This window comes from Ambystoma mexicanum, chromosome 10 (genome assembly GCF_040938575.1).
Source record: "Ambystoma mexicanum isolate Mex_15411 chromosome 10, UKY_AmexF1_1, whole genome shotgun sequence".
Lineage (NCBI taxonomy): Eukaryota > Metazoa > Chordata > Amphibia > Caudata > Ambystomatidae > Ambystoma > Ambystoma mexicanum.
The window spans coordinates 1166476200-1166502223 of NC_090932.1; the positions used below are offsets into that span (position 1 = coordinate 1166476200).

Genomic DNA, 26024 nt, shown 5'->3' on the forward strand with positions numbered 1-26024 from the left:
CTATCTCTACTATTCATTGGTTCACACTGCTACATATATTTCGTATAGGTGTGACAGTTATGATTGGAGGACTCCCTATCTAACCTATGGGACAACCCACTACAGCTAACAAATATACTACATCACTACTCTTAAACTTCATTGGTGGCACAAAATGAAGGTAAGCATGGGCCTTCATTGGTTGGCATATAATATGGCCAATTTTGGGCACTAACAGGGTGTGAGGAAATATGGAGGCATACAATGGGGGTAGAGAAATCATTGTACCGCTGTTATCCCAATTAAAGAACAGCCCTTATTCTCTCAGTGCCACGTGGCCTGTAGAGTTCTGAGACTTTGTCCTTGGTAGTCTCGCTGTGCCATCACCCCTTGTCCGTAACGGCAGATGCCTTATCTAGCCATGGCACATTGTGACCAACTACTGTTTTGAATCCTGTGTCACTGATCCATGTTTCATATTATAATTCCTATATTCATTTAGATTTTAGCTACTTCAGCGTGTGTGCGTTTTTCACCTGCATCCATCTGTCAGCCACCAGGGTGTTTCTTGGCTTGCTCATTGCGTGCACCTGAACATCAAATGCTGTCTTCATTGCATTGCAGCTAAATAAATGTAAGGATAGAAACCTTGCTGGCCTGGGAAACTCTGTCTCCTGCTATCACTGTTCCTGCATACGAAACTTCCCTCTGGTTGTCTTAGCCTTGAGATTCCTTTCCGCTAGCAGCCGTGCAGCCTCTGCAGATTTCCAGAATTTAACTGTTTTTGTTTCAATTACCTACTTTCAGCTCTGAGGCCCACTCTGATTTCCAGAGCCTGTAGCCTGCTGTTTATTTGCAATGTTTAAAATGGCAATGGTTTTGACACGTTTACTTCCATGCTGACACAATTACTTCTCTATCTACCCGGTCCTGTTGCATAACTGCCATATTTTGATTTCCCTCCCTATGGGTATGCAGCATTTATATCTTCCTGCAAAGGATTCTTATCTTCGTGTGTAGTGATTCCCTCAACTGTGTATGCTCTTACCTGTCACCTAACCTATTCTATTTAAGGCACACTACCACTGCATGGTAAACCTGCATGCTAGGCCCCATCTGTCCCTTACTAGAGTCACGCAACTAACTTCTCTTTAGGACAGATGCATTTCCAGGAGTGTTTAAAGCTTGGTTTCAAAGGTGTCCCTCCTTACATTATCTTTTCATCTCTTCTGAGATGCTTAGCAGGGCGGGGTTTCAACATGTTCTCCGGTCAATAACTGCATCACTACAAAGATCTCTGTGAATTGTTCTGCTCCATGGAATTTCCTTATCAGGGTGCTCTGAGGGACACACTGATGGTCAAATGGACATTCAATTTCCTATATGCATTCCTGCCAATCCCCGTCATTTCGCTGGTTCTCAGGAGATTGCACTTGTTCGGGACCATGTTGATTTTGATCGCTCTGGACTGGCCCCGGCAGACGTGCTAACCAGATTTTCTGGAGATGCCTATCTGCCCTCTCTGGTCCTCCCGAGGAGAGCTGACTCTCTTCCAATCGGAGGGCGGGTCCACTACTTGACCCTCAGCCGTCTGAACCTTCATACTTGGATAGTGAGAGGCTGAGATACAAGTGGGAATTATCAGACAACGTCCTTGATGTGCTTCTATCAGCATGGAGACCCGCAACAAAGTCTATTTATACCTGCAGGTGGCATACATTTTTGGCTGGGTGTCAGTAGAAGCATTTAAATGCTTTATCCTGTCCGTTATCCCCTGTTTTAGATTACTTTCTGCAAGTGGGCCTGCAGATCGGCACTGTTAAGGGATACCTCGCCACTATTTCATTTTAAAGAGGTCCCAGGAACAGGGCTCATTATTTACAATCCCCACTGTTATGTAGTTTGTGTCGGGTTTGTATAACCAGTTTCCTCCACACCAGTTTGTGGTTCTGTTTGAGCCCCTTCATTCATATTCTTTCTATTAGGTTGCCCACCCTTAAGGTGATTATTCTGGTTGCCATCACGTCTGCGAGACAGGTGAGTGAGGTCGAGTCATTATCTGTTAAACCTCCTTAGTTGTTTTTTTTTCCAAAGAGAAGATGACATTGAGAGTGAGATCCTCTTTTTGTTTCAAAGGTGGTCTTGGATTTTCATCTACCTCCAAAGATCCATCTTCCTGTGTTTTTCCATGCTTCATCCTTTCAAGGCATAATTATGATTCCATCGGTTCTGTTATTACATAAATGTTTTTTTAATGTATTTTTCCGAAACTTTTTAGTGAAAAAACATATCGAAGTTTTTATTTTTTTTATTTTTGTGGGGACTCCCAGTACCCCCTGCCCCTATTGTTTTTGATCTATGCCTGACCCCCTACCCCTTATATGCACTTTCAGACACCCCCTCCCCAGAATTTCCAATGAGTTTTTTCATAAAAAATCTTATGGAAAAAACATCAGAAAAATGACTGCAACAGCGTTACATGGATTCCATCAACTGAGCCGGTACGGGGCCTCACGTCTCTCAGACAGAAAGATTATCACCTTTTCATTGGTCACTAAAAAGACTTTTCAGTGTGACTCATTCTATGCATCTCAGAATGCTATGATATGGCTGGTAAGAATGCCCCACAGTGCATCTGTATTTTTTATTGGGGGACCAGGCTCAAATGTGGAAGGCTTTTAACAAATATCTATCTGTGGGAGAATGGTTACCTCTCCCTTAGTTTAGGATAGGTGCAATATTTCTAGTTCGGCGAAGGGTCGATTCCTCTGAATAAGCTGAGGTAAGCTACAAGCTGTACTTATTGCTAAGTTGTTTTTAAAGATACAGATGAGGCTCGCCAACAGTTAGATTTAAACCCTTTACCATCATCTTCTACAGATGTATGTCCCCACGAGTAACTAAGCTAGTGCAAGTATACAGCACAGCGAGTGGTGGCCTAGGAGGCTGATCATAAAACTTAGCCATCGAGGAAGTAGATATATGGAACTGTCTCACACATCCGATAAATATACATCTGAGTGCGTTGAACACAGGCTGTTAACTTTGACACTATAAGGCAATAAGTCTGGACTGTTTTTGTCCTTTTTTTTCTGACAGATTTAATCTCGACAGTGGGCTGCACTTTGTTGCAGCGCGCTTATACTCCCAGATACTTGAACAAATTCCAGGAAAAGACCCTGTGTAGGTAAAGTTATTTCACTAATTCGTGACGCATTAGCAATCAATGCCGCCTGATTTATGTAGATTTAGGAGTAACAAATACCAATTGAGTCTTGTTTGACCCTGCACAGTAGCAAAAATCTTTGCAGCTCCGGTAAGAAGAATTTGGGCGCAACCAAGTACATCTGACTAGAAATAATCGCCCCGACAAAGTACCCTATGTTACCTTCCTTAACTAAAGGTAGTATACTTTTTCTAGGATTTCTTAAAGAGCAATAGATACCAATTACAGTCACAAGAGAGACGTGTAACCCTTACATAAAAGCAATTCTTTTACCATGCATTCTGTTTTGTAGGTGTTGTGAACAGTGGGGCTACCATCTGACTTATGCTGCACTACAAGTAGTTATATGTCCTGAAGATGGCTCAATAAACACACAATGTGAACACACTGGAAGAGTGTATCACGAGTTAAGAGCCGAAACGCACATCGACAAATTTGAAAAGAGAGCTGATTATGAGAGTTTTCTTGCTTTGTGCTCCCAAAAACGAAATAGACACTGAACAAGAGAAGACCATTTGGAATAGAAAGTTTTTCTCTTCGCTCTTTGCTAGTAAAAATGATAGAGAGGAGACGAGCCTTGTTTGTCTACAAATATGATGTAAACCACAGTATGCTATCCCCCAGTCACAAATGTCATGTGTTTGAAAAAACTGTTGTGTATTAGCAGCAAAGTAGAACAATCATCTGCTTTTTTAGTATTGTTAATTAATGTTATATGTTGGTTAGTCAAGCAGGCTTGCAATGCACACTGTGAAATAAATAAAAATGTGTCTAAGAACAAATGAGTGACATGAGCTTAGCTGGTTTCACTTTCTCTTGAGCTGGTGACACTAGTGATAGCTGACAGTTTTGCAATGCAGATAGTGTGAGCATTTGTGCTTATCCTAAATTAAGGGAGGGGTAACCATTCTCCCACAGAAAGATATTTGGTAAGAATGCCCCTCAAGGTCTCAGAGCTCATTCTACCAGAGCAGTGGCTGCCATTTCTGCCCTGCAAAGGGATGTCCCTGTCCTGGACATCTGCCAGGTTGCAACGTGGGAGTTTCTGCACACGCTTGCTAAGTATTACTGCTTGGATTCCGTTTCAGGCCAGGACGCCCAATTTGGTCCTCCAGAGTTTTCTGGTCTATGTGGTGTCCTTGCTTTCCTCCCTCCTCCAGATCTGCGTACTGCTTTGGGAGTGTAGCATACATGAGAAATCCGTGTGAGTAAGGAATCCATTAGAAGAACAAATGAATTACCTCTCTAATGTTCTTTTGGAGGAATGTTCCTCCCAAGGATTCCTCATCGCCCTCCCTACCTTTACCTCTCGGCAGATTGCCAGTACACCATCAGTTCGGGGGTCCCTCAGCATCAGAATGCTAAGGAAAAGGGGTGGAATTGAGGTCACAAAGTGCGGTGCCTCAATATATAATGGCCCGATGTCCTGTTGTGTGCTTAAAGGCGTCGAACTGAGACAACACAGAGCTGTGCTATGCCCCCTGCTGACAGAAAGGTTTTTGAGGAACAGCTGCGCCATGGTAGCATATCATAGATCAGGAATCGGTTGGAGGAGCATCCATCAGAATTAACATTACTGAAAGATAAGTGATTTGTTCTTTGAGAACAAAAGATTGAAATTGTGTAACTACAGGGGCTTCTGAAGGCATTGCATGATGTCATAATGGCACTTGTGTATAATGAGAGTAGCAGAGCATAACATGCCAATCCCTAACAAATGATACTCCCCGGGCATATATGAAGTCAATAAATGGCAAGTGGTATGAGTTCCTCGGAATATGATGCCAAAGGTTGTTCAGTGCTTATGCATCTGTGAAAGCTATTGCCATTGTTAATGTTTCTTGTAAATAATACTACCCGCCGTTGTTTTATTCTGCTTCTCTATATGTTTTCCCTTCTCCCTTTCTCCTCTATCAACCTCCCTCCTGCAGCCTGTGCTGTGAACGCTCTCATCACTGAGATGGCAGTCTTCATCGATTGTGTGGATTTGCATGCAGAGATTCTGCTTGGTCAGGAGGAGATCACTGAGAAAGCTCTCTGGCTTTGTCACCTGCTGCCTTCCGACATCCTGCTGCTCATGGTAACTTCTTCCGTTATTACATGTGCTGCTTCTGATTCTGTGTGCCTGTTTGTGATTTATTGCTGCTGAATACAAATACACTTACAACATATCACAACATTTAACCATAAAGCATTATAGACTCAATACATAGACTCAATACATCAAACATATAATCTCCCTGTCTATATTTAAAAAAATGTGTTCCAATGCCAATAAGCAATAGTAATTCCTTCCTTTCTTTTTTGTTGTTTTTACAACACACTAAAACATCCTTCTCATTCAATAAGTTTGATCATCTTTAAAAATTTGTATATTGCTTTACATAGCCTGAGAGACTGTCAATAAATTCCCCCCACAAAAATTCCCAGCGGTCCATATCTCAGTCCTTCACACACGATTCATAGCAGGTTAGTCTGATGTTAATCAAAGCTTCACGGCGAACTATCAGGTTTTTTATCGTTTACACCTTCTTTTTGCAATGTCAGCAATCACTATTCACACAGTTATCTTTCTTCCACAGCCAGCAGTTTTTGCGTGTTAGCAGTACCTTTAGTCTAAATCTCAACATGCAATACCCAAACTGGCAGGAGATGTATTTTCTTAAGTAGGCTGCACACACTCGTAGCTTCTTTCCAACCTTACTAAACTTTCCGTAATGTTTATAATTAACCACTGAATCACGAGTCTGGGTGCAATCTAAGATCCAGATATTATTTTTATATGCTTCAGGGTTGTCAAGGACCTGTGCCCTATTCAGACACCACAATTTGAGTTTCTCATGAAATTTCCCCACTAGCCAGTTCAGTAACTGCACCTGATCGAACTGTTCTACCAAGAACTTCTTGTGGCTTCATGAATGTATGGCATAATAATATACTCTTCCACCAAACCTGCATTCTTCAGGAGATCAATCTCAATTAGTACCTTAATACGGCTACTTGTTCTGACTTTGGAACAGGTAAAATACCTTTCCAAAAAAGGCCCTCTAAATATAGAAAGTCCTCCTCCAGAAGAGCACGATGAATCGCAAGGCTGTATGTGATTGCTGGTATCACCTTAGCATTATAAAACGTAACTAATGGGAGAGTAGAAAATGTGCCATATCTAACATTTTCCATTTTTGTCCTATATTGCGTGTGAAGTCCTCAGGGTGAATCCAAGCCCCACATTCTGTGACTTGGCTGACAAAAAAAGCCTATAATTTTTTTCAATGGACAATCTAATGTTCAACAACATAGTACTCTTAATGTCTCCCCTGAGTTCCTGGCAAATTACCTGAAAAAACATTAGCATTAGCCTGACCGTGAGGTGGGCAATCACTGAGGTATGTCCAAGTTTGTTCTGGATCATCATTCTAAATTGTGCAAAGAATGGATCTAGTGCAAACTGAATATAACGGGGCTCATTATAAGTATGCCGGTGTGAGAAAAAAGTGGTGGTGCGGAATTACTGCCACGTTTCCTGTTCTCCCATACTACGGGTTTGGCCCTGAAGTGGGTGATTTACCTCCAGCATTAAGCTGGAGGTAAATCCTCCCTCTTTCGGCTGAAAAAATTGCTAAATCAGCGGGATTACCACAGGCGGAATTACTGCTGTGGTAATTCTGCCCAAATCCCATATGGAGTCCAATGGACTCCAAATTAATGGGCTCCAAATTAATGGGGACTAACACCTCCACCACCACTTGTAATCTGCCGGACCAAGTGGTGGTAACAGTAATTCCACTGGGTGGTATGCCAGCGGATTTATCACCGGAATACCGTCCAACCCGTAATGAGGCCCTTTGTGTTTGGACAAACTGGGAATAAAGCAGCATTGTGTGAACTGAGAGTGTGCTGGTTTTGGGAGTACTCGATACATATTGAAATTGTGTGTTGTATACTCAATCATTGAATAACAGGGAAACTCTGGGATTATCAAATTACTATGGATTCCTTACCCATATAAAACTATATATTTATGCTCACACTGAAAGAGTGTAAATTGGGAATGATCTGGTATAGCCAACAAACTAGGAATATACTGCACTGTTGATCGGAAATTGAAGGGTGTGTACGTGCTGATTGTGTAAACTGGAATAAGGTGCGTGGTGAACCAGAAGGAGGAGTTGGACCAGGACTTGGCATGTACAAAATGTTTTATTTAGAGAGAGCTGCGAGGAGTTGCAGTCTGGCAGAGAATCCTGAGTCTTTTTTCCTGCTGCCTGAGTCTGTTTTTGCCTTTCATCAAGGCACAGGGTTTAAAAACCCACTTTGGCCGCAGAGCGGCCGCGGAGAGCTGCGAGGAGGTGCAGTCTGGCAGTCTGGCTGCTGGCGTGCTGGTTGTCTGTCTTTCCTGACTGCTCCCTACAAAGCTCACCCAAGTACAAGATCCCAAGCACTTAAGAACTTATCAGAACACCCCTACGACTATCCTCCCAGCATTGAAACTAGTGTAACCATGGAGGAGCCCTCCCTGATAGAAAAGCCGGAGCTTGGGCAAACAGCGCAAGAAGAAGCCGGCCGTGTGTTGAGAAGTGGTTTTCTCACACTAAAAACACAAGAGGAACCACTCGTGCGCAACAAATTAGAACCCAAACACAAAACGAAGAAATCGCAGCAATTAGAGACGCCTGCTCTCTCCCCTCCGATCCCCCCCCTTAGATCGCCCCATCGGCAGCAGCACGACCCACCTTGGAGAGGAGCCGTGTCGCCGCCTGCAGGATCCGCCGGCGGGGGAGAGCGGCGGTCGCCGGAGGGGAGTCTGCCCCACGAGGTCGTTGTCGTGCCGCCGGCATCTGAGCCGGCAGGTGGGGGGGAGCGGGAGACAATGGTGGAGTGCGCGGCGGCTCTGCCGATTGCTGTGAGGATAAACGTTGGGGCCGCTGAGCCCCACTGTGTGGAGGACCCGGCGTCGGGTGTTGGAGGGCTGGAGGCGGGCCCTACCCCAGCGAGCCCGCCGCTGGTTTCGGAGCTCCAGGAAGTGGGGAGTGGCGAGCCTGAGCCGGAGAGTGGCTGCGTTACGCCCTCTTGTGGCAGATTGGAGCCATTGCATGGTGAAACGTATACAGAAGTAGCACCAAGGACAAATCTAACTACAGATAAAGGCCTGAAGGCTTTCTTTGAGACAATAAGTGAGAAAAAATACACTGGGTTGGATAAAATTGACCTTCGTAGAAAATTAAAAATTGAAAGCGAGGTCCACCCAATGACTATAAGAGCCGCTCTACCAAGCTCTGAATTAAATTCGACTGGATATGGAGACCAAAACTGCCCAAACACAACTATATCATACCTGGAGGATCCCGAAGTAGAGGAAACTGATGATCTGAATATCCTGAGAGAACATCATTGGGCCAAGTCAAACACCTACTCAACTACAGAAGTACACGACGGATTCAAGTCCAAATCTATTCTGACACATTCCCCTACTCCCCGAAAAGAGGAGGAGGTAAAGTCAAAATCTCAAATCTCCAAATCAAACGAAACTGTCATAAATCAAAACACACAAAGCCTAGGGGAAAAGAAATTAAAGCCAACTGGCTCATCAACACCCAATAACAGATTACCAAACAAGAAACAGGGGAAAAAATCAACTAACACAGTAACTCCGACAAATAACCCGATTGGAAGGTTTTTTGAAAAATTGGGAAAGATTCCGCCGGTAAACCGGTTTGAACTATCGGATTTGGAAATCTTGGAGGGAATTCCCCCATCCCCTCGGAAAATCGTACCAAAACAACCGGCTTCAGCGCAGTGTCTGGGAAGCATCAGTTACCCACCCCAAACACGCTGGCATTACAATTTACCTACGTCCCAACAAAAAACCGAACCACCTAACGTCAACACAGATCTCAGACCCTCGGAGCGAAACTTGGAAAACAACGCGGAAAAGAGAGAAAAAAGCGCCTCTGGCCAACCAGCTATAACCATGCACAGGGAAGAAAAACAATTAGATCTTGGCTTACAGCCAGCTCCGACTGAAGGAAGAAACTACGATGAAACACAAACGGCAGAACTCATTATGAGCGAAACACCATTGTCCTCATCTTTAGGTCTGGCAGATAAATCGGGTAAAGCCGAACCATTAAACAAACTTATCACGGCGAAAAAAAAAAGAAACGGAACCAAACTCAATGATGGTCCAACTAGATCACCAGAGAACACGTGAAGAAATCAAACTGGCGGAGGCATTATTAAACTATAAAAACATGTTAAAAATCAGAGATACATCTCCTGGTGGGATTTTGATTCCGAAACAAAGAAAGGACGTTGATCAAGCAGAAGTTTCACGATCATTACTCTCTACTCCATATAAAGGTAAGACAGAAAATAAGACACTAATTTAGCTACCAAAAGCACTGACATACTACCAATCATGTCAGCCGTGACCATTGCGCTTGCACCATTTGGGAAGCTATATGAAACCATCAACGACACGTTAAAGGATCATACCTCATTAATAGCTGCATGCAATTCAAAGCTAACCCATCTCGAAGGCTATATAACAGCCTTAGAAGCTTGGAAGGCAAGTACAAACGATCAAAGCTCCATGACAGACTACCCTGAGATATTTCACTTCAAACATAAATCAGTGGATGTGAGCACTCAAACGAATCCGAATGAGATTAAAAGAAAACACAAATCAGAAAACAAAACGGCAGACGTATACTCGATGACCTTTGACAATACGGGCGTTAGATCGCCAAAAAGAGTAATAAATTCACATGCTAAGTCAGGAGACACGGAAAATAACTGCAAAAACCAAACCGATGAAGTTCAACTCAGAACGCAAACCGAAGAGAGCAGTAAAAAATCACTGAGACAAAAGGTTCGAAAAAATCAATCATCAGCGAAAGAAAAAACCACAAAAGCTCTCTCTGCACAGAAGAAACAACCAACAGAAAGCATCTTAAACAAGCTTATGACCAAATGGATAACGGTGAATGATCAAAAACCAAAACCTACGGAGAACGAGTCCTACCAGATCATTGAAGAAGAAGAGCAGAGGGGAGCCACTGAAGACAACTCGCTGGACCTATCCAACCTAAGCGTCTACTCCATTGAAACATCGGAATCAGACATTCCCAGACCATCTACAAAAAAAAGAAAGGTATCCTTTCTGGATGATAATCTTTTGCAACATGAATCAAAAGACTCACACCACCAGATCCAAAAAAAAAAACACCAACAAAAAATAAAGATAAAACTGATGATCCAAGTAACAGAAGTTGTCAAATCACCCCAGAGAGGAAACTGCTTTTTCGTCTAGGCAACTCAAAGAGCAACAAAACTGAATCAAAGCACGGAGGCACCGAGGATTCTTATCTAAGGAAATACAAGGAAAAACGCAATGTTGGAAGATTTGAAGAGACATCAAACAACGAATCGCGGCACAGACAAAAGTCTCCGACTAGTCAAAGTGACACAGATAAAAATGCAAATGCACCAACACACAGAACAATGAGTCACAGGAGGGACGAATACAGACGAAGACATAAATCCGGGGACTCATCTGGATCAAATCGAAGACTTTCTGTCTTGCCCACACAACAAAATTCCACGCGTACATCCAAAATCTTCACCCAAAAGAGCCATTCGTCACGCACGCTGAAGCTTGAAAGATGTGACAAAACGGGAGAAAAAATCATCCTCAATAGAAGAGCAACCATGAAGCTCCTCGAAAGAATTCACAGAGGAGACCAAATCAGAAGTGCAGACATAAAAATAGTGGAATTCGCACAAAAAACTAGGACAGATAGCATCTTTCTGCACATCACGTCTCAAACAGTGAAGAAACTCCTGCTCCGGGCGGCAGGTGAACTTTCTAAAAGAGGGTACCTCCGAAGGGAAACCACATCTGAAGAAAGAGGTCATAGGAGTGCTCACCCACACGCATCGAAATTAGAGTGCAATCACGAGACAAACGGGAAAGAAAGATGGAAATCAGCTCAGAGTACCTTGAAAGTGACAGATACTTCTAGAACAAAGAGAAAATCATACCGAACACCAGAGAAGAACGAGCGAAAAAACGAAGACAAAAGAAACACAGCGCGAGCAACTACAAGGCAATACAGCCCAGACACCAGAAGAGATAAAGGAAGAGTAAAGAGCATTGACAATTCTACTACCATGGGAAGGTGGAAAACACAGGAGGAGTCCTCAGTAAGTAAATTAAACAGACTACCGAGGGGCCCGTCCTCGTGATCGGGCAGAAGGGAAACAGAAACGCGAAACGATCGAGAAAAGCCCCCGACTAAAGCACGTCGACAAGGTGGAAAAAGATCCCAAAAAATGGGCATGGATTCCGTCCGTATTGACACGCTACGTGAAGAAATAGCAACCAAACCGCCCTCCAGCGAGGACTGGAGAAGACTCATCAGAGCAAACGCAAGGTGTACAGAAGAAGAAGCAAACGATCACCATTGGCTCTTGGAATACAAGAGGCCATTCCCATCTGACTAAGCCCGGAGAGATAAACCTTGGCCAATTTGACCTAATAAGTTTACAAGAGACCTGGTTGCTCTATCCACCCAGCTTGGACGGCTACGAAGTTCTATTATCTCCTGCTCAAAAAGGAGACAAAGGCCGACCTGTATCAGGCCTCTTAACAGCAGTTCGATCAGGGGGGACCTTACGAATAGTCCACAATCTGAGATCGTCCTTGGCAATCCAGGTAACATTACTGAAATGGGAAAAAGAGGAAACATCCCAAGGAAAACTCAGATACGACCTCCTTCTCCTCCTGAACATCTACTGGAACCCATCAGAAACTAAAACAAACGATTTTCTAAACATTGTGGAAAAAATACTGACCGACGTCGCTGAAATCTATGATGTAGACCATATTCTGATATGCGGTGACCTGAATGCCACCTGTCCAGGTCACAAAGCATCAAAGCTACCGCAAAATACAACAAATCCATGTTCAATCGCTCGAGGTTGCGCATGGTCGGCGTTGATGAAATCCAGAGATTTGTACAACTTGAACTCTTTAGAAGTTGCCAGCACCACCATCCCTACATGGGAAAGCGAAGGAAAGAAAAGCACCATCGATTACATTTTCGCCTCCAAAGAGCTATACTCTATAATCACGAGCTTCAAGGTAGTGAAAACCATCAGCAGTGATCACAACTTACTATCTGCAACGTGGCCAGTAAGAACACACGCGACCACAGCAATGCCTTACAAGCTCGAAACAAACGCACAAGGGAGCCGGCTGAAAATGACATCAGATGTCTTAATCGATATTACAACATCCTACTACAGACAAAGGACTGCTAAAGCTACCCCCGAAAAATTGGACTACTATCCTCTTCTCATTCCATACCTACGCCCAATGCAAAAGAGAAGACTGGAAACAACTCATCTGCACAAATATAATGAAGAGTTGAGGATAATGAAATCTTCCTTACGGAAGGTAATACGACAAGCAAAACGATATCCAACACAATTAAATCTAAAATCGGCAACTATACAAAAAAAGGCTATAAAGCATGGCTCCAATCAGTTCGTTGGAAATTATACCAAGAAGACGCTGAGTCCATGTTGAGAGCAGTGTGTAAAAAGAACTCACAAGACTTCTGGAAACTAATAAAAACCAATCAGGCTACCACAGATATGACCATCACCAACAGTGTCCCAGAAGAGAAATGGGTAGAACACATCACCAAACTATTTAAAGAACCTCCAACACCAGAAACCGCAGTGGAAAAACAAAATACATCGCAATGGATAACTTGCTCCGAGCAGGCTATTCTGGAAAAGATCTACAAGTTAAACAACTCTCGTGCACCCGGCCCAGATGGAATATCCAACATTCATCTAAAACAGGACGCAAAAGCCTGGGCACCGCTAATAACAGAGATCTTCCGAAGATGCAGGAACACAAGACAAATTCCTGACACGTGGAGAACAGCAAACATTGTTCCTATTTACAAGAAGGGCCTGAGAGATGACCCGAAAAACTACAGGCCGATAGCACTTTTAGATGTGCTTGGAAAACTCTTCGGCTCCTTGGTGCTAGACGAATTTCAGACATGGCAAAAGGAGGCAAAAACAGCGGACCCATTTCAATCGGGTTTCAAAAAGAACCTAGGTACCTCCGTCAATATTATGCTGATCAGCATCCTGAAGTCCAAAGTCCTCGAAGGCCAACCGAAAATCTCCAAAGTCCTCGAAGGACCACCGAAAATCTTCATTGCTACGATCGATCTGGTCCAGGCATTCGACCGTGTCAACAGAGGTAAACTATGGACGAAACTCGAAAAACAAAACTGCCCACTATCCATCCTGGAACCAATGAAGGCCTTGCATAGCGACACCTCCGTCAGAGTCCGGCTTAATGCAGCAGGCTCGTTGTCTATAATCATAAAGACAGCGAGAGGAGTCAAACAAGGGTGCCCTCTGGCACCAGCATTGTATAAAGCATACATGGCGGATATAGTGGACGCAGAAAACGACACCCGATCATTTCCTCCTCAAATAGGTAAGCAGAAAGTGACACGTCTGCTCTACGCGGACGACATTCTCTTATTTGACCAAACGCCCATTGGGCTCCAGAGACAACTGGATAGCCTATCCTGCTACCTAAAGAAAAATGATCTGGAATTTAACACCTCGAAGACCAAAATAATGATCATGGAAAAAGGATCTAAACAGAGTAAACGCCCCCAGTGGTTTGCAAACTCAGAAAAACTGGATACAGTAAAGAGTTTCACATACCTGGGGGTTAAACTATCGTGCAGCAGATTCGAAATAACAATGCAAGAACATCTATTCTCCAAGGCAAAAACACTAGCAGCACAAGCCGTATCCTTGGAACGTAAATTCGGCAAATTCTCAATCCTACCAATAATAAGATTCTTCAAAGCAAAAGCCACTCCAGCTCTAACCTATGGAGCAGAGGCAATGCCTTATCTTCCGAAAACACTGTGGGCAAAACTGGAAGGAACATTTTGGCAGAGAGTGCTCCGGTTGCCAAACTCCACCCCGGTAGCAAACATTCGACGGGAATTAAGTTTGCAATCATTGAAATCAGTGGTGGAGAGAAATAGCTTACTGTTCCTGGGAAAGATTCTAAGGCTCCCACGACCAAAAATCCTGGAAATCATTTTTGCAGAAATAAAGAGCGGCCAAAACCCCATGCTAAAAACATGGTATATCAACCTTCTAGATCAAGCTACAAATATTGGTTGTTCTGAATGGGAAATCGAACGCATTCCTGGAAAAATAAAGAAAAAACTAAAGTTACAAGATTGGATCGAAACACTTGAAATAGCTGATGAACATACAACTTCGGCCCATCACACAACCAATACACAAAAGCTGGACGATGTAAGAAACTACTTAAAAAAGTTCCCAGATAAAAGACTGCGTACAATCTTTCTGAGAGCACGCTTGAACATCCTGAAGACAAATGAGATCCTTTACACCAGGAAACAATCAGTGACCAACAAGTGCCGTTTTTGTGTAAATGGGGTCACCAAAACTCTTAGACATCTACTCCTTCACTGTCCTGGTACAAGCAACCCCAGACAAACCTATCTTCATCCACACGGATCAAAGTTCCAGATCATAAGGGAAGAGGATTGGTGGAACAAGCTTATGAGCGGGGATTCAATTTCTCTGACTATAGCGACTGCAAAATTTCTGGACAGTTTGAAATTAGAAGAAAAGGACTCTCGCGATCAAATAGGAAACAGCTTCTCCTAATCTAGAAGAAACAGAATCCTAAAGAATATCATAAAGAACTAACAGAATAAATAACGATCTTAGGAAGCATCCCAACACAGAGTGAAGGAAAAGATCTTGTAAAAATTGAAATACAATTAAAATACAAGTAAAAAAAAAAAAAAAAAAAAAATAATAATAAGAAAAACGCCTATGTAACCCTAAGTATTTCCCTAACTAGCAAACTCAAACTAAGAGCGCTTATCAAATGCCCAAAATAATATAGTCCTCCGTCCATAACCTACTTTCTATCTGGCCCTACCATTTAGAAAAAAAATAACAAAATTAGACCAGAGCAATAGCTTCCCCACTCAGACTTTGCTTGGCCAAACTACTTGGGTTTGCTCCCAAACAAGGGTTATTCAAATGGTCAAAGTTCACAATACAGTTCTCCAGCCTCTTTGCAGGTTTTGAAAGACATTTGTAAGCCTTCACATCCATCCAATACTTTCCGTTTTTTAGAGCGGAAAAATGATTTTGGGCAATGGAACCCTCAAGATTCTCTCTGGTCCCGTCTTTTCCCCTATTGTCTGTATTTTTAGGGCTCCCCAAAGCCCTCTTGCCCTTTGATGTACTTACTTCAGCAGAGTCTGATTGGGTGTCTGCCCGTTTCCAGCTTTCTGGTTTCTCTGGACCCCGTGACTCTTTTGGCTTCCTCAGCCTCGTATGTCAATGTCACTTAGCTCACTAGAGCTCGCCAAAGCCCTCTGGCCCTCTGATGTGTTTAAAGCAACAGGACCCAGGTTGGGCATCTGCCTGTGTTCAGCATTCAGGTTTTCCAGGCTCCTGTAACCCTCTTGGTTCCTCCAGCACTTGGCACACAGCCGCTTGCCCCTGTCCCCACTGTTACCTTTTTGGGAGCGTTTGCTTCCCTTTTAGCCGACACATTTTTTATGCAGAAATCAGTGATCCAATCTCTCGGCTGTGGTCTGGTTTGACATCGGCTACCGGGCACCAGGCCCACCACAGCTCCGGTGTGGTCATGCCACCATCTGAGATGGTCTCTCTACCGTCTCGTTCTCAGCTTTACCACTCGAGACACCAGCCTTCCAGAGTCTTGCTAGCGATCCGCCCACCCTCCATGCTACTACGGGCATTGTGTTCTAGAGTGGCTCTGCTGCCCCCAAGGACATCTTCCTGCCAGAGGCATGCCTCTGCGTAGGATTCTTTCTCCTCCATTGAAGGTTCCTTGTCTTTTTATGTTCATTGTCAATAACGAAAGGGGTGTGTCGTTCCTCTTTGATTGTTGAGTTAAGGAGGAATCCAGCATTACCTGAAGCCAAAGAGATTAAAGTAATGTCACAGTTATTTGAATTCAAAACAGAAGTAACATTGTTCCTTTTGATTCCTTTATATACAGACAACTTATTCTTGATAGTGAGTTCCTCATAGGAATGGAGTCCTTGTCCCAGAGAAGGGGGTCACTCCCAGTGAGGTCCCACTTTCCCAGACCCCTAACGAGGGTCTTGCTAAGGGGGCTTACCTCCCTAGACTAGAAGGGGGTGGCTCCCCTCTGGGGAGAAGGGACGAATAGTCCAGATTTGTCACAGCTGGCATTGTTAAACTTGGCTAATAAGAAGAGCAATACTGTTGTTGTGAAAGAGTATGGTGGGATGGTCAAACGGGAATTGTGAACACTGGAAATATACTGTGATTGGTCATATTATGACTACTATTTGTGTTGTCAAACTAGAAGTATACTGTGTTAGTCCTTCGAGTTGTCACGGACAGGGGATCAACTGACAATTTGAAACAGATTTGTACTGTTTTTTTCACTTTCTTTGACTTAACCATCTGTGTAGACGTACTGGGTTCCCTTCATGAAAGAAAATGGGTGAGAGATAAGATTTTAAAGGACTCTGATAGGGGTCCTAAGTCTGTACCTGTCTCAAGAGCATATCTGTATCGCTCTGGTTATGACAAACAGTCACTCTCATTCCCACCTGGTTTAAAGTGCACATGGACACTTCTTTCTTGGCTGTTATTGGTCTTGTTTGTCTGAAACACGGATCAAAGCGTTGTGTTGGTTCTCCTGGACTTTCTTCTGCCAAGCGACACTGCCTGATGCCCCTAGATCATTAGATAGGTGTCAGGCGCAACTCTGAAAGACAGATAAACCCCTGGGTACTGCTGACTTGTCATCAACATTTGTCATCTTGGCTGAGATGCAATGCGCCCTTGGCCGCTATGCAATGCAATGTATAATGCTCAGTCACTTTCTTTATTCCCACGCTTCTCTGCCAAAATTGGAAGAACAAAACAACTTGTAGAAAGTCGCTTCCAGCCCCCTCCTTGTGCAGAATGTGTCCAGCTATATACTACATGCATTATTAAATCCCCTGTCTCTCTCTGCATTTATATTTACATATTGTGTTTGTCGTGTTGGATCTTCTATTTTCTTGCACTGTAGCTCCTGCACATTTTTAAATATCTGCATCATGTAAAAAATGTTAGAAAGCTTTTTAAAATCTATTCCTTTTTTAAAAAATGTGACTGAACCCTGACTGCATAAAAAAAAGTTTGTGAATTAACAAAGGAATGCAGGATTGCGCATCCAGAATTGGATGAGCGGTTTTCTTTTCAGATGGCTCTGTGGGGAGCATTTAGATGGCTGCCATTCAGATGAGTGGGCACAGCATCAACTCTACACCCCACGCATCAATAGGTTCAAAGCAGGTGGGATCAGCTTCCCTTAGATAGCACCCAAACTCTGGAATTCGCTGCCCACAGCTTTCAGAGCAGAGACCTCCCTACTTGCATTCCAAAAAAACTTAAAAACCTCCCCCTTCAACTAACACCCGCCCTCCTTCATCCTTCCTCTACTGCTCCTCTTTTAACCTCCCACCTCCACCCCCCTACCCAGAACCCATCTGTACTATATGTAATTTTCCGATTCACTGTACAAAAATTTAAAAATGTATTAACCCTGCAACTAAGTTTTTTTGCTCTCTCTGTAACAAGCACCACGATGCCCACGGGCTGATAGGCGCTCTACAAATATGAATAAATAAATAAATACATCTCTGCAGTGCAGTGTCGGGCCAAGACCGCAGTTTTAATTAGAAATGTATCTTTCTTTTTCCTTATTGAGACAAGCATTTCCAGTAGGAGAACGAAGCGATGGGTCCAAATGTTGCTCTCAGTTACAGTATTGCGTTTCCCTCCACTACAGAGTTTGTAGCTCCCCTGTCCCGAATTAGTGGGGGGCCTACAGTTTTCCCCTGCCCTCTGGGGTAGATTTATTCTGCCCCCATGACTGTATCCGACTCCACAACCTCTGTTGCAGTCTGAGGCTCAAACGTGCCCTTAGCACTTTACTGATATTCTCTGATACAAATCCTCTCTCCTTTTTTCTCCATCCTTCCTCTTGCTTTCATTGTCAAATCACTCCTTTCCTTCCATTCTCACGTCTAGTTCCTTCTTCCAGGGATTCTCCTGGTTCCCCTTCTTCTCTCTCTTTTTTACCACCTTTTATTTTACCAGATTTGGCTGCGGCATAGAAATTGCAATAACAGATAGCGGCATTCAATGCATTTAGCATTTCTCAGACAAAACCCTAACTTCACCACCCCCCCTTGTTCAACCCTCCCGTTTTCATACCCTATCTAAACTCTGTTGGACTTGGGCAGTGTCATAAAAAGTTTCCAAATTAGAATCGGTTTGTGTGTTTGTGCTGGATAGTTCTGATGAAAATCAAGTATGGGAGCCCAGACATCCAAAAACCTGTGGCGGCTATAACTTTTTCCCAGACAAGTATATCACACACCTTAGACCACCACATGACTAGAATCAGGCCTTCCTTTGATTTTCAACATTGTGCAATCGTGATTCTTGCCACTACCAACAGGTAGGGAGTTGACTTTGCGGAAGGAAGAACCAGCTTTTGGGTATATACCCTCAAGCAAAGCATCCAAAAGAACAGTCATACAGGTCCATGTGCAGTTGGACCCATTATTTGTTTAATGAATGTTAAGATTTGCTCCCAAAAGGCCCGAGCAATTTGGTTGTCCCACCACGTGTACAAATAAAGGCCACGGAGGCCACATTTGTGCCAGCAGTTTGGATCTAGGCTATGTTTGAATTTGCGTAATGTGGTGGGGGTAGTACCCCCCTATATGCTAATTTAAACATGCACTCCCTGTTTCGAACACATCTGGAGGAAAAGTAATTTCAAGCCTATATATCTAGACATGTGAGGTCTTCAATCGGAAGGCCCAAATCAGTCTCCCAATTACTCATATATTTCACCTTTGTTTCTAACATATCGTTTCTCAGTATCCTATATAATGTGGAAATGCACCTCTGAAACATTCTTTCTCCAAAGGTAAATTCCAGTGCACTGGAGGATCGTACGGCCGCCGATTTAACCCGCGAGTGGACAATCCAATGTCTGGTTTGAGAATACTGAAACCTCTCGGACTCTGCAATCAAGAATTTCTCTTTACATTCGACAAAGGTGAAGGGCAAGGCATCTTTATAAAATTGAGAAATGTAGTTTAGTTCCCCTCATGTCCAAGTGCTAAAGTCCCTTTCTGTGAGCCCCAGGGTAAAGTCCAGATTTTAATATACAGGTGATAAACAGCTCAAACCACGGGCAATTCCCTTGCTTCACAATTCTTTTCCCCACTAGTGTAATGTAGCTTTAGTGGACGATAGTAGAGGGAACCAATTTGCCATAGCTGTATCTGTTATATACGTCAAAGAATTAAGGGGAGATTTTGTCAAGGTCTTTTTCAGGCATACCCTTTGTGGGGCTGGATCTAAATGATTCCATTTTACAAAATGGACAATTTGGGCGGCCGTGTTGTATTTTATCGAATCTTGGACCACTAGTTCTCCCAGGCGGGCATTCCCTACCATGACTTCTTTGGAAATTGGGGGCTTTTTACACCTCCAGATAAATTTGAACACTGTTTTCTGCAACCTTTGTAGCGCCGGTTGTGGGATCTTGACTGGGAGAGCTGAACAATAATAGAGGAACCTAGATAGCAGGTTTATTTTAACTGCTGTGATCCGTCCCATTAAGGAAATCTACCGTAATCCCCATTGTTTCAAATCTTTCTCAAAAACCTTAAAAAGGTTAGAAACATTTTCAGAGTAGGAGGTTTGGGGGCATGGTGGAATCTGAACCCTTAGGTAATTCAATTGTATGAACTTCCCAAGTAAATGGGCATATCTGCCGTAGTATGTACAAGTCAACTTCTGTCAGTGCAGTGCCTAAAGCTACTGATTTATGATAATTGATGGCAAAGCCAGATGACTCTTGGAACAACTGGAATTCGTTCTTTTTATCGAAGTATGCAGGTTTGTGAGCAGCAACATGATGTCATCTGCATAGAGGGAGATCTTATATTGTACTCCCTGTGCCGTAATCTCCTCGATATTAAGGTTTTCCCTAATCCGTTTAGCAAAAGGTTCCATAACAAGTGTGAAAATTAAAGGAGAAAGGGGGCATCCCTGTCTCGTAATACAGCTAAGCGTGCCACAGGTAATCGGTATAGGGCTGGTAGGTTTACGATTCATCCATATTTTAGTAACGGGGGTATTATAATTAGCCAAAATAATCTGCTGAAATATAGGACCAAAGTTAAATGCTTGGAAAGTGTAACACACGAAGAACCAATGCACTCAATCAATCGCTTTAATCGCGTCCAGGTCTAAGAGAGACACTTTCAGTCCCTCATCTTTAGCTATTTCCACTAGATCAAGAGCCCGGCGTATATTATCAAAGGTAGTTCTGCCCTTAATAAAGCCTGTTGGATCTGGATCCACCAATAGTGGCATGACCTCTGATAATCTACTGCTAGAACTCTAGAATGTATGTTGGCGCCAATATTTAATAATGAGGTGGGCCTATAAGAAGAGCAGTCTTTAGGATCCTTCCCTGCTGTAAGAAACAGGACGGTGGCCGATTCCTCCATCGTGCTTGTCACCTGCTCCGCTCAGAGGAAAGAGTTATACAGTTTAGTGAGGGGCTTAAGCAATTGAGCCCTAAACACCTAAAGAAAATCGGGGTGTAACCATCAGGCACAGGGGCCCTATTTTTCAGAGATTTTAGCACCTCATCTATTATTGGGGAGCAGGCCGGTGCAGCCATGGTCGCCGCAAAATATCTTTCTGTAATTTAGTGTCTTCGGCAAATTGCATAGTCCCTGTCGAATCTTTCAGTCCAATTATAGTGTTTCTATTTTTAATCACTTTCAATTTCCTTATCAGGTATTTATTTGCTTTATTGCCTTTGGCATAATATAATTGCTTGGTTTTAGCAAGGAATTGTGACCTTCAAGCTTGTTCCGTGCCATTCTAAGGTGCCTTTGTGTTTTGGGGGAGCATTTCTTGTTATGGGCCAGTTCACAAATCTGAACTTTCCCCTCCAGTTCTTCTCTAATTTTGCTTATACGTTTCATATAGGCCCATGATCGGCGATGAGTTCTCCCCTGATGTCCCCTGATGTCTGCATTCATTGCATCCCAGATAGTGGAGTCCGAAAGTGTCAGAATTTTTGAGGAAATAATTAGTAATCGCCTTTGTGATGACGTCCGGAAGGAAGAGGTTTATATATTGTTTTGAGGGCGGCCTTTCTGGGGGCAACACATTTTGAATCTTAATGTCCATTATAATAAGTGCATGGTCAGATATGTTCTATTATCCACCAACACTTCCTCAGTGCATAGCACAAGAAGAGGAGAGGTCAGCAAGAGATCGCTTCTTGAAAAGGTGCAGTGAACATGAGAAAAGTATGTGTAATCCCGACCCTTTTGATGTTTTAGCCTCCATATGTCAACAACCACCAGTAATCTAAAAAGATTAAGCAAAGCAAGGGCATTTTAAAAATCTGCAGGGGGTTGGGTTTTGTCTCTATGGATCCGGGACCACACTGAAGTCGCCACCTATGATTAATTGGCCTTTAATAAATGGGGATGCTTCTGTGACGAAGTCAGTGAAGGGTACAACGTTGTTTCATCGCCTGCTGTTACATCGCCAGGCTTTTAAACGTGCACATTACATCGTATGTGCTCATCAAATTTTTTAGGGGTGGGTGGGAAAAGGCAAATAAGGGTTTGGGCGGGTGGGCAATAGTAAAAAAATAAGTGTGGGTGCAGGGTTTGCGGGGGACCCGACCCAAAAAAAAAAAAAAAAGATGAGCACATTCGATGGAATGTGCACGTTTAAAAGCCTGGCGATGTAAAATCAGGCGATGAAATCACATGGAACCCAGTGAAGAATTAATGTTCTTTATCATTGGGGCATATATTGATATTAAGGTGAAGAGTGTACCCTTGTCCCCTATGTATCGGCCTCCTGGGACCACCTTAATCTCTGATTTCATAAATGAGATCCCCTTTGCTATCAAAATAGCAGTGCCCCCTTTCCTGGAGCCACTGGGAGCTACAAACTGTGACGGGTAAAGCCTATTGCGTAATCTGAAAATGTCAGGAGGTGCTAAATGTGTTTCTTGTAAGAAGGTAATTGCACACCCCATATCAGAGAGTCTTTGAAGGATGGATTTGCGTTTACTAGGGCAATGAAAGCCATGAACATTAAAGGTGAGGATCTGTAAATGCGCAGGCTAATTCTCTTCCACATGGACGGCCCTACTTAAAGAGTGGGAGAATTGAGAAGTTACTTGTCTAACATCCACCATCTATGATTAAATGAAGCTTCAACTGTACCCACCTCATTCAATATTTCAGGAAAAACCCCAACCTCTAAACTATGGCCCCTCCCCCCAACTTTCCAACCCAAGGAAAACTAACAAAAAAAAACAAATAAAATAAAATAGCACAATCTCTGAGCCACTTGTCCAGTAGTTTGGGGCAAATTCCAGTGGGTGCTCGGCTGGATCTAAAAACAAGAACAAACTAGTCTGAAGTCCAAAAGTGAGAACCACAGTGTGCTGAGCCTCCCCTCCACCCCCACACTCCCCAGGATGGCGTGCCCATTTCAGGGACCCATCTGCTTGGCAAGTAGTGGAACTGCCCTTGAGGCCAACATAATGACTGGAGTCATTTGCGCCTTAAAGTTCCTACAGGCTTCCGACATTTGCCAACTATCGTCCATAGTATGCGTTGCGGTTTTGGTCGTGGTGAACCTGTTGGAGGAGTCGACAAAGAGGAGCCAACGTCGGGTCTGGTCCATTGTAGAAAATCTTCTAACTCTTGGGGGTTGACAGTTCTCCACTTTTTGTTCGCCATTGTTAAGGATAGGGGAGCCGGAAAGGTCCACTGATATCCAATGTTCCTATTTTGTAAGTGAAAGGTCACCGTCTTGAGAACTTTTCTGTATCGTCACAGCGGCTAGGTCCTGATAAATCCGGATGGAGGCACTGCGAAAGTGTATGTCCATGGTTGTGCGGGATGCTGCCATTATATCCTGTTTAGTAGTGAAAAAGTGTACACGAGTAAGGACATTGCGGGTGGCCCTGTTTCTGTAGCCATCGCACGGAGGAGCCTGTGGGTGCAGTCTAGCAGCATGATCGCTACTTCATGAGATGGTAGAAGTGAATGGAAGTACGCACCCACATATTCAGAGAAGTCTTTATCCAGTACCGTTAATGGAATCCCCGTCAGTCTCACATTGTTCCTCCTAGCGCGATTTTCCATGTCTTTCTGTTTAGTATCTAAGCGCTTGCCAGTTTGTTCCAAAGCAATCACTCTTTGAGTGAGAACCAAGATAGTTGCAGCTTTCTCGGTCGATAGATTTTCCAATTCAGCTATCCGTGGTTCCGCCTGCACTAATCTCACATTTACGTGCTCCACCTTTGTTGTAAACTCCACCATGCAATTTCGAAATTCCTTTTTAATGTCCCCCAAGAAGCTCTGGAAATCCGTTTTAGTGGCCAATTGGCTTGTATCCATGTCAAAATGTGCTGGGGTGTGTATCATGGCAGTCACTGTGCCCGCCTTCTTCCCTTTTTCTTTTGCATGGAGGAGATTGGCTATTTCGCTGGATTTCGTGGATCTCGCCTGTTTTGCCATGTTGTCGTCTCCAGCGAATATAGACCCTGGCCAGACAACCTTGAATGGACGCAGTGCTGTTTGTACAATACAACTGCCACCTCAATTTCCCACCAACTTACTATGGGTATTGCTAAATATCATAGGCCCCCAATACGGTGCATTCCGCTGGCCTCCTCTGCATTAGTCTTCCCCCTGTGGCAGCCAGAGCATCCAAGATCAATCCTCTGGGGTTTGCAATGAAAGTGTCCACATGTGTGACATTTCCATCTGATTCTGCATGATTGTAGGGGTGAGGACAGATAATGGGCCCTAGGCTAATCGATCTTCTACGAGATCCAGGTCCCCACACTTGTGTGTCTTGGGTGTGTGGCGTAGGTTAGCTGAGTGTTCGATGATAGTTCAACCAATTTCTACTAGCATGTCGGCTGTGGACATATTCATCCTGCCAAATAGGTGCAAATCGCCAGTAGCTGTTGGGATCAACTTCCACTTGGGGATCGTGTAAGGAAGGCATGGTATCAAACAGTAAGACAGACACATGTGATCACAGCTCAAGGGTGTTTATTGAACTTCAGTTGTTTTTGAAAAATGCATATCTAACCCTAAATCTAAATATGGGAGCAATCTACGACCATCAAATAATAACGCAGTCGCAGTCCTAGTCTGTCAAAATAAAATGCCTGTACTAATAAACCTATTGTCAATCCTACTTCTGAATACAAATGGTGTGGGAAGCAATGTTATTCAAAACAAAGGTTTTCAATAAATGATATGTCAGGATATTCAAGCTATTGGCTTCCCTTCCCCACATTTTCAGCACAGGACAAGGCGGCACACTTGAGCTTAGCACACTCTCTGGCTTCTCTAGTATGAGGATGCAGTTCAAAACCTCCACATCAGGGCCTTCTATGCAAAAGTCTCTTTGCCATTCAAAGTCTCTTATTTCAGCGGGCCTGATGCAACATGACAAACATTAAAGTTCCTTTCTTCTTAGGATTTCACATATACAACTCCAGGTGATTTATTGTTCACCCTGTGTCCCCCTCTACCGGGCTCGGAACCAAATGTATCTACTTCATCAAAATCAAAGACTTTTGACTGTGTGCAGGATTTTGCTCAACCAGTCACAGGATCTCTTCGGTTCACAATTACTCATTCTCTTCTTGATATAACTTTTTTCTCACTTTCACTTTTACCACTTCTCAGCTGGATGCCTTACAGAGACCTTTGATTGAGCACCCACGTGGTGCCAGACCACTCTGTCAAAGGTATTGTATCTTGCTTTTAAAATTCAATCACTCATCAGCAGTTCAACTTTACTTGCGTCTCTTATCACACGCGTTTAACAATGTTCGTTCCAGCGCTCTCCATACAATGTTGCTGCTTCCAACCTTGGCTTCAACACAGACCTGTCTTGTATCCGTTTCCCCAACTCACCGGCTGTGTTGATTTCACTGATGCTGCTTTGTTCTTGAAGCCAAGGACGATACCCCGGCGGCTCGTGCTTCTCCCCGCCTTGATTATTGATGCAGGAGGGCCCCGGGTATCTCCGACATACAATGCAGGATTCTCCAGCCTGGTTTCCTGGTTTTAGACTTTCTATTCTCGAGGTTCCTTGAAAGTAACCGTTCCTTGTTGAAAAGGTCAAGGGAACTTCTCTCCTTGCGATCCCCTTCTGTTTTGCTGTCCGTCTTCTCTCGTTCAGCTGCCGTTTTGAAACTGTGGTTTCCTTGTGTGCTTTGCCTCGCTCATAGTGTGTTCTCGTTCTCCGCCTTTTATCCGTGTGGGGAAGCTTAATGGAAGTTAGGTGTGATGGTCAGTAACTGACTGACCCCTGTATTGGGACACGTCAGGTATACTGCTCGGGTGTTAGTCTGTTTTCTCTCATAGCGGGCTGACAGTGTGAAAGTGTTGTGTTGTAAAAGGGGGTTGGGTGTTAGAGTTCCTAAATATCCTACCTGGTAGGATGGGGTAAAGGTGTTAAAGGGAAGTGGATACCGCGTCTCACCATCCGGTGTCCCACTCCCCGAAGACCCCTCATCCAGGTCCTCCTTCCGCACTGGTCCATCCCCAGGAACTGGATCCAA

At 43.7% G+C, this 26024-nt stretch overlaps 1 protein-coding gene across 1 annotated transcript in view; it reads left to right on the forward strand.

Annotated features, from left to right (window-relative positions):
* GPAT2 (glycerol-3-phosphate acyltransferase 2, mitochondrial) overlaps positions 1-26024 on the forward strand; it is a 2680481-nt gene that overhangs the window by 2197460 nt on the left and 456997 nt on the right. The window contains exon 16 of the mRNA XM_069619102.1: positions 5137-5285. Coding sequence (XP_069475203.1) covers positions 5137-5285 — 149 coding nt within the window. The remainder of the gene's footprint in view (positions 1-5136; positions 5286-26024) is intronic.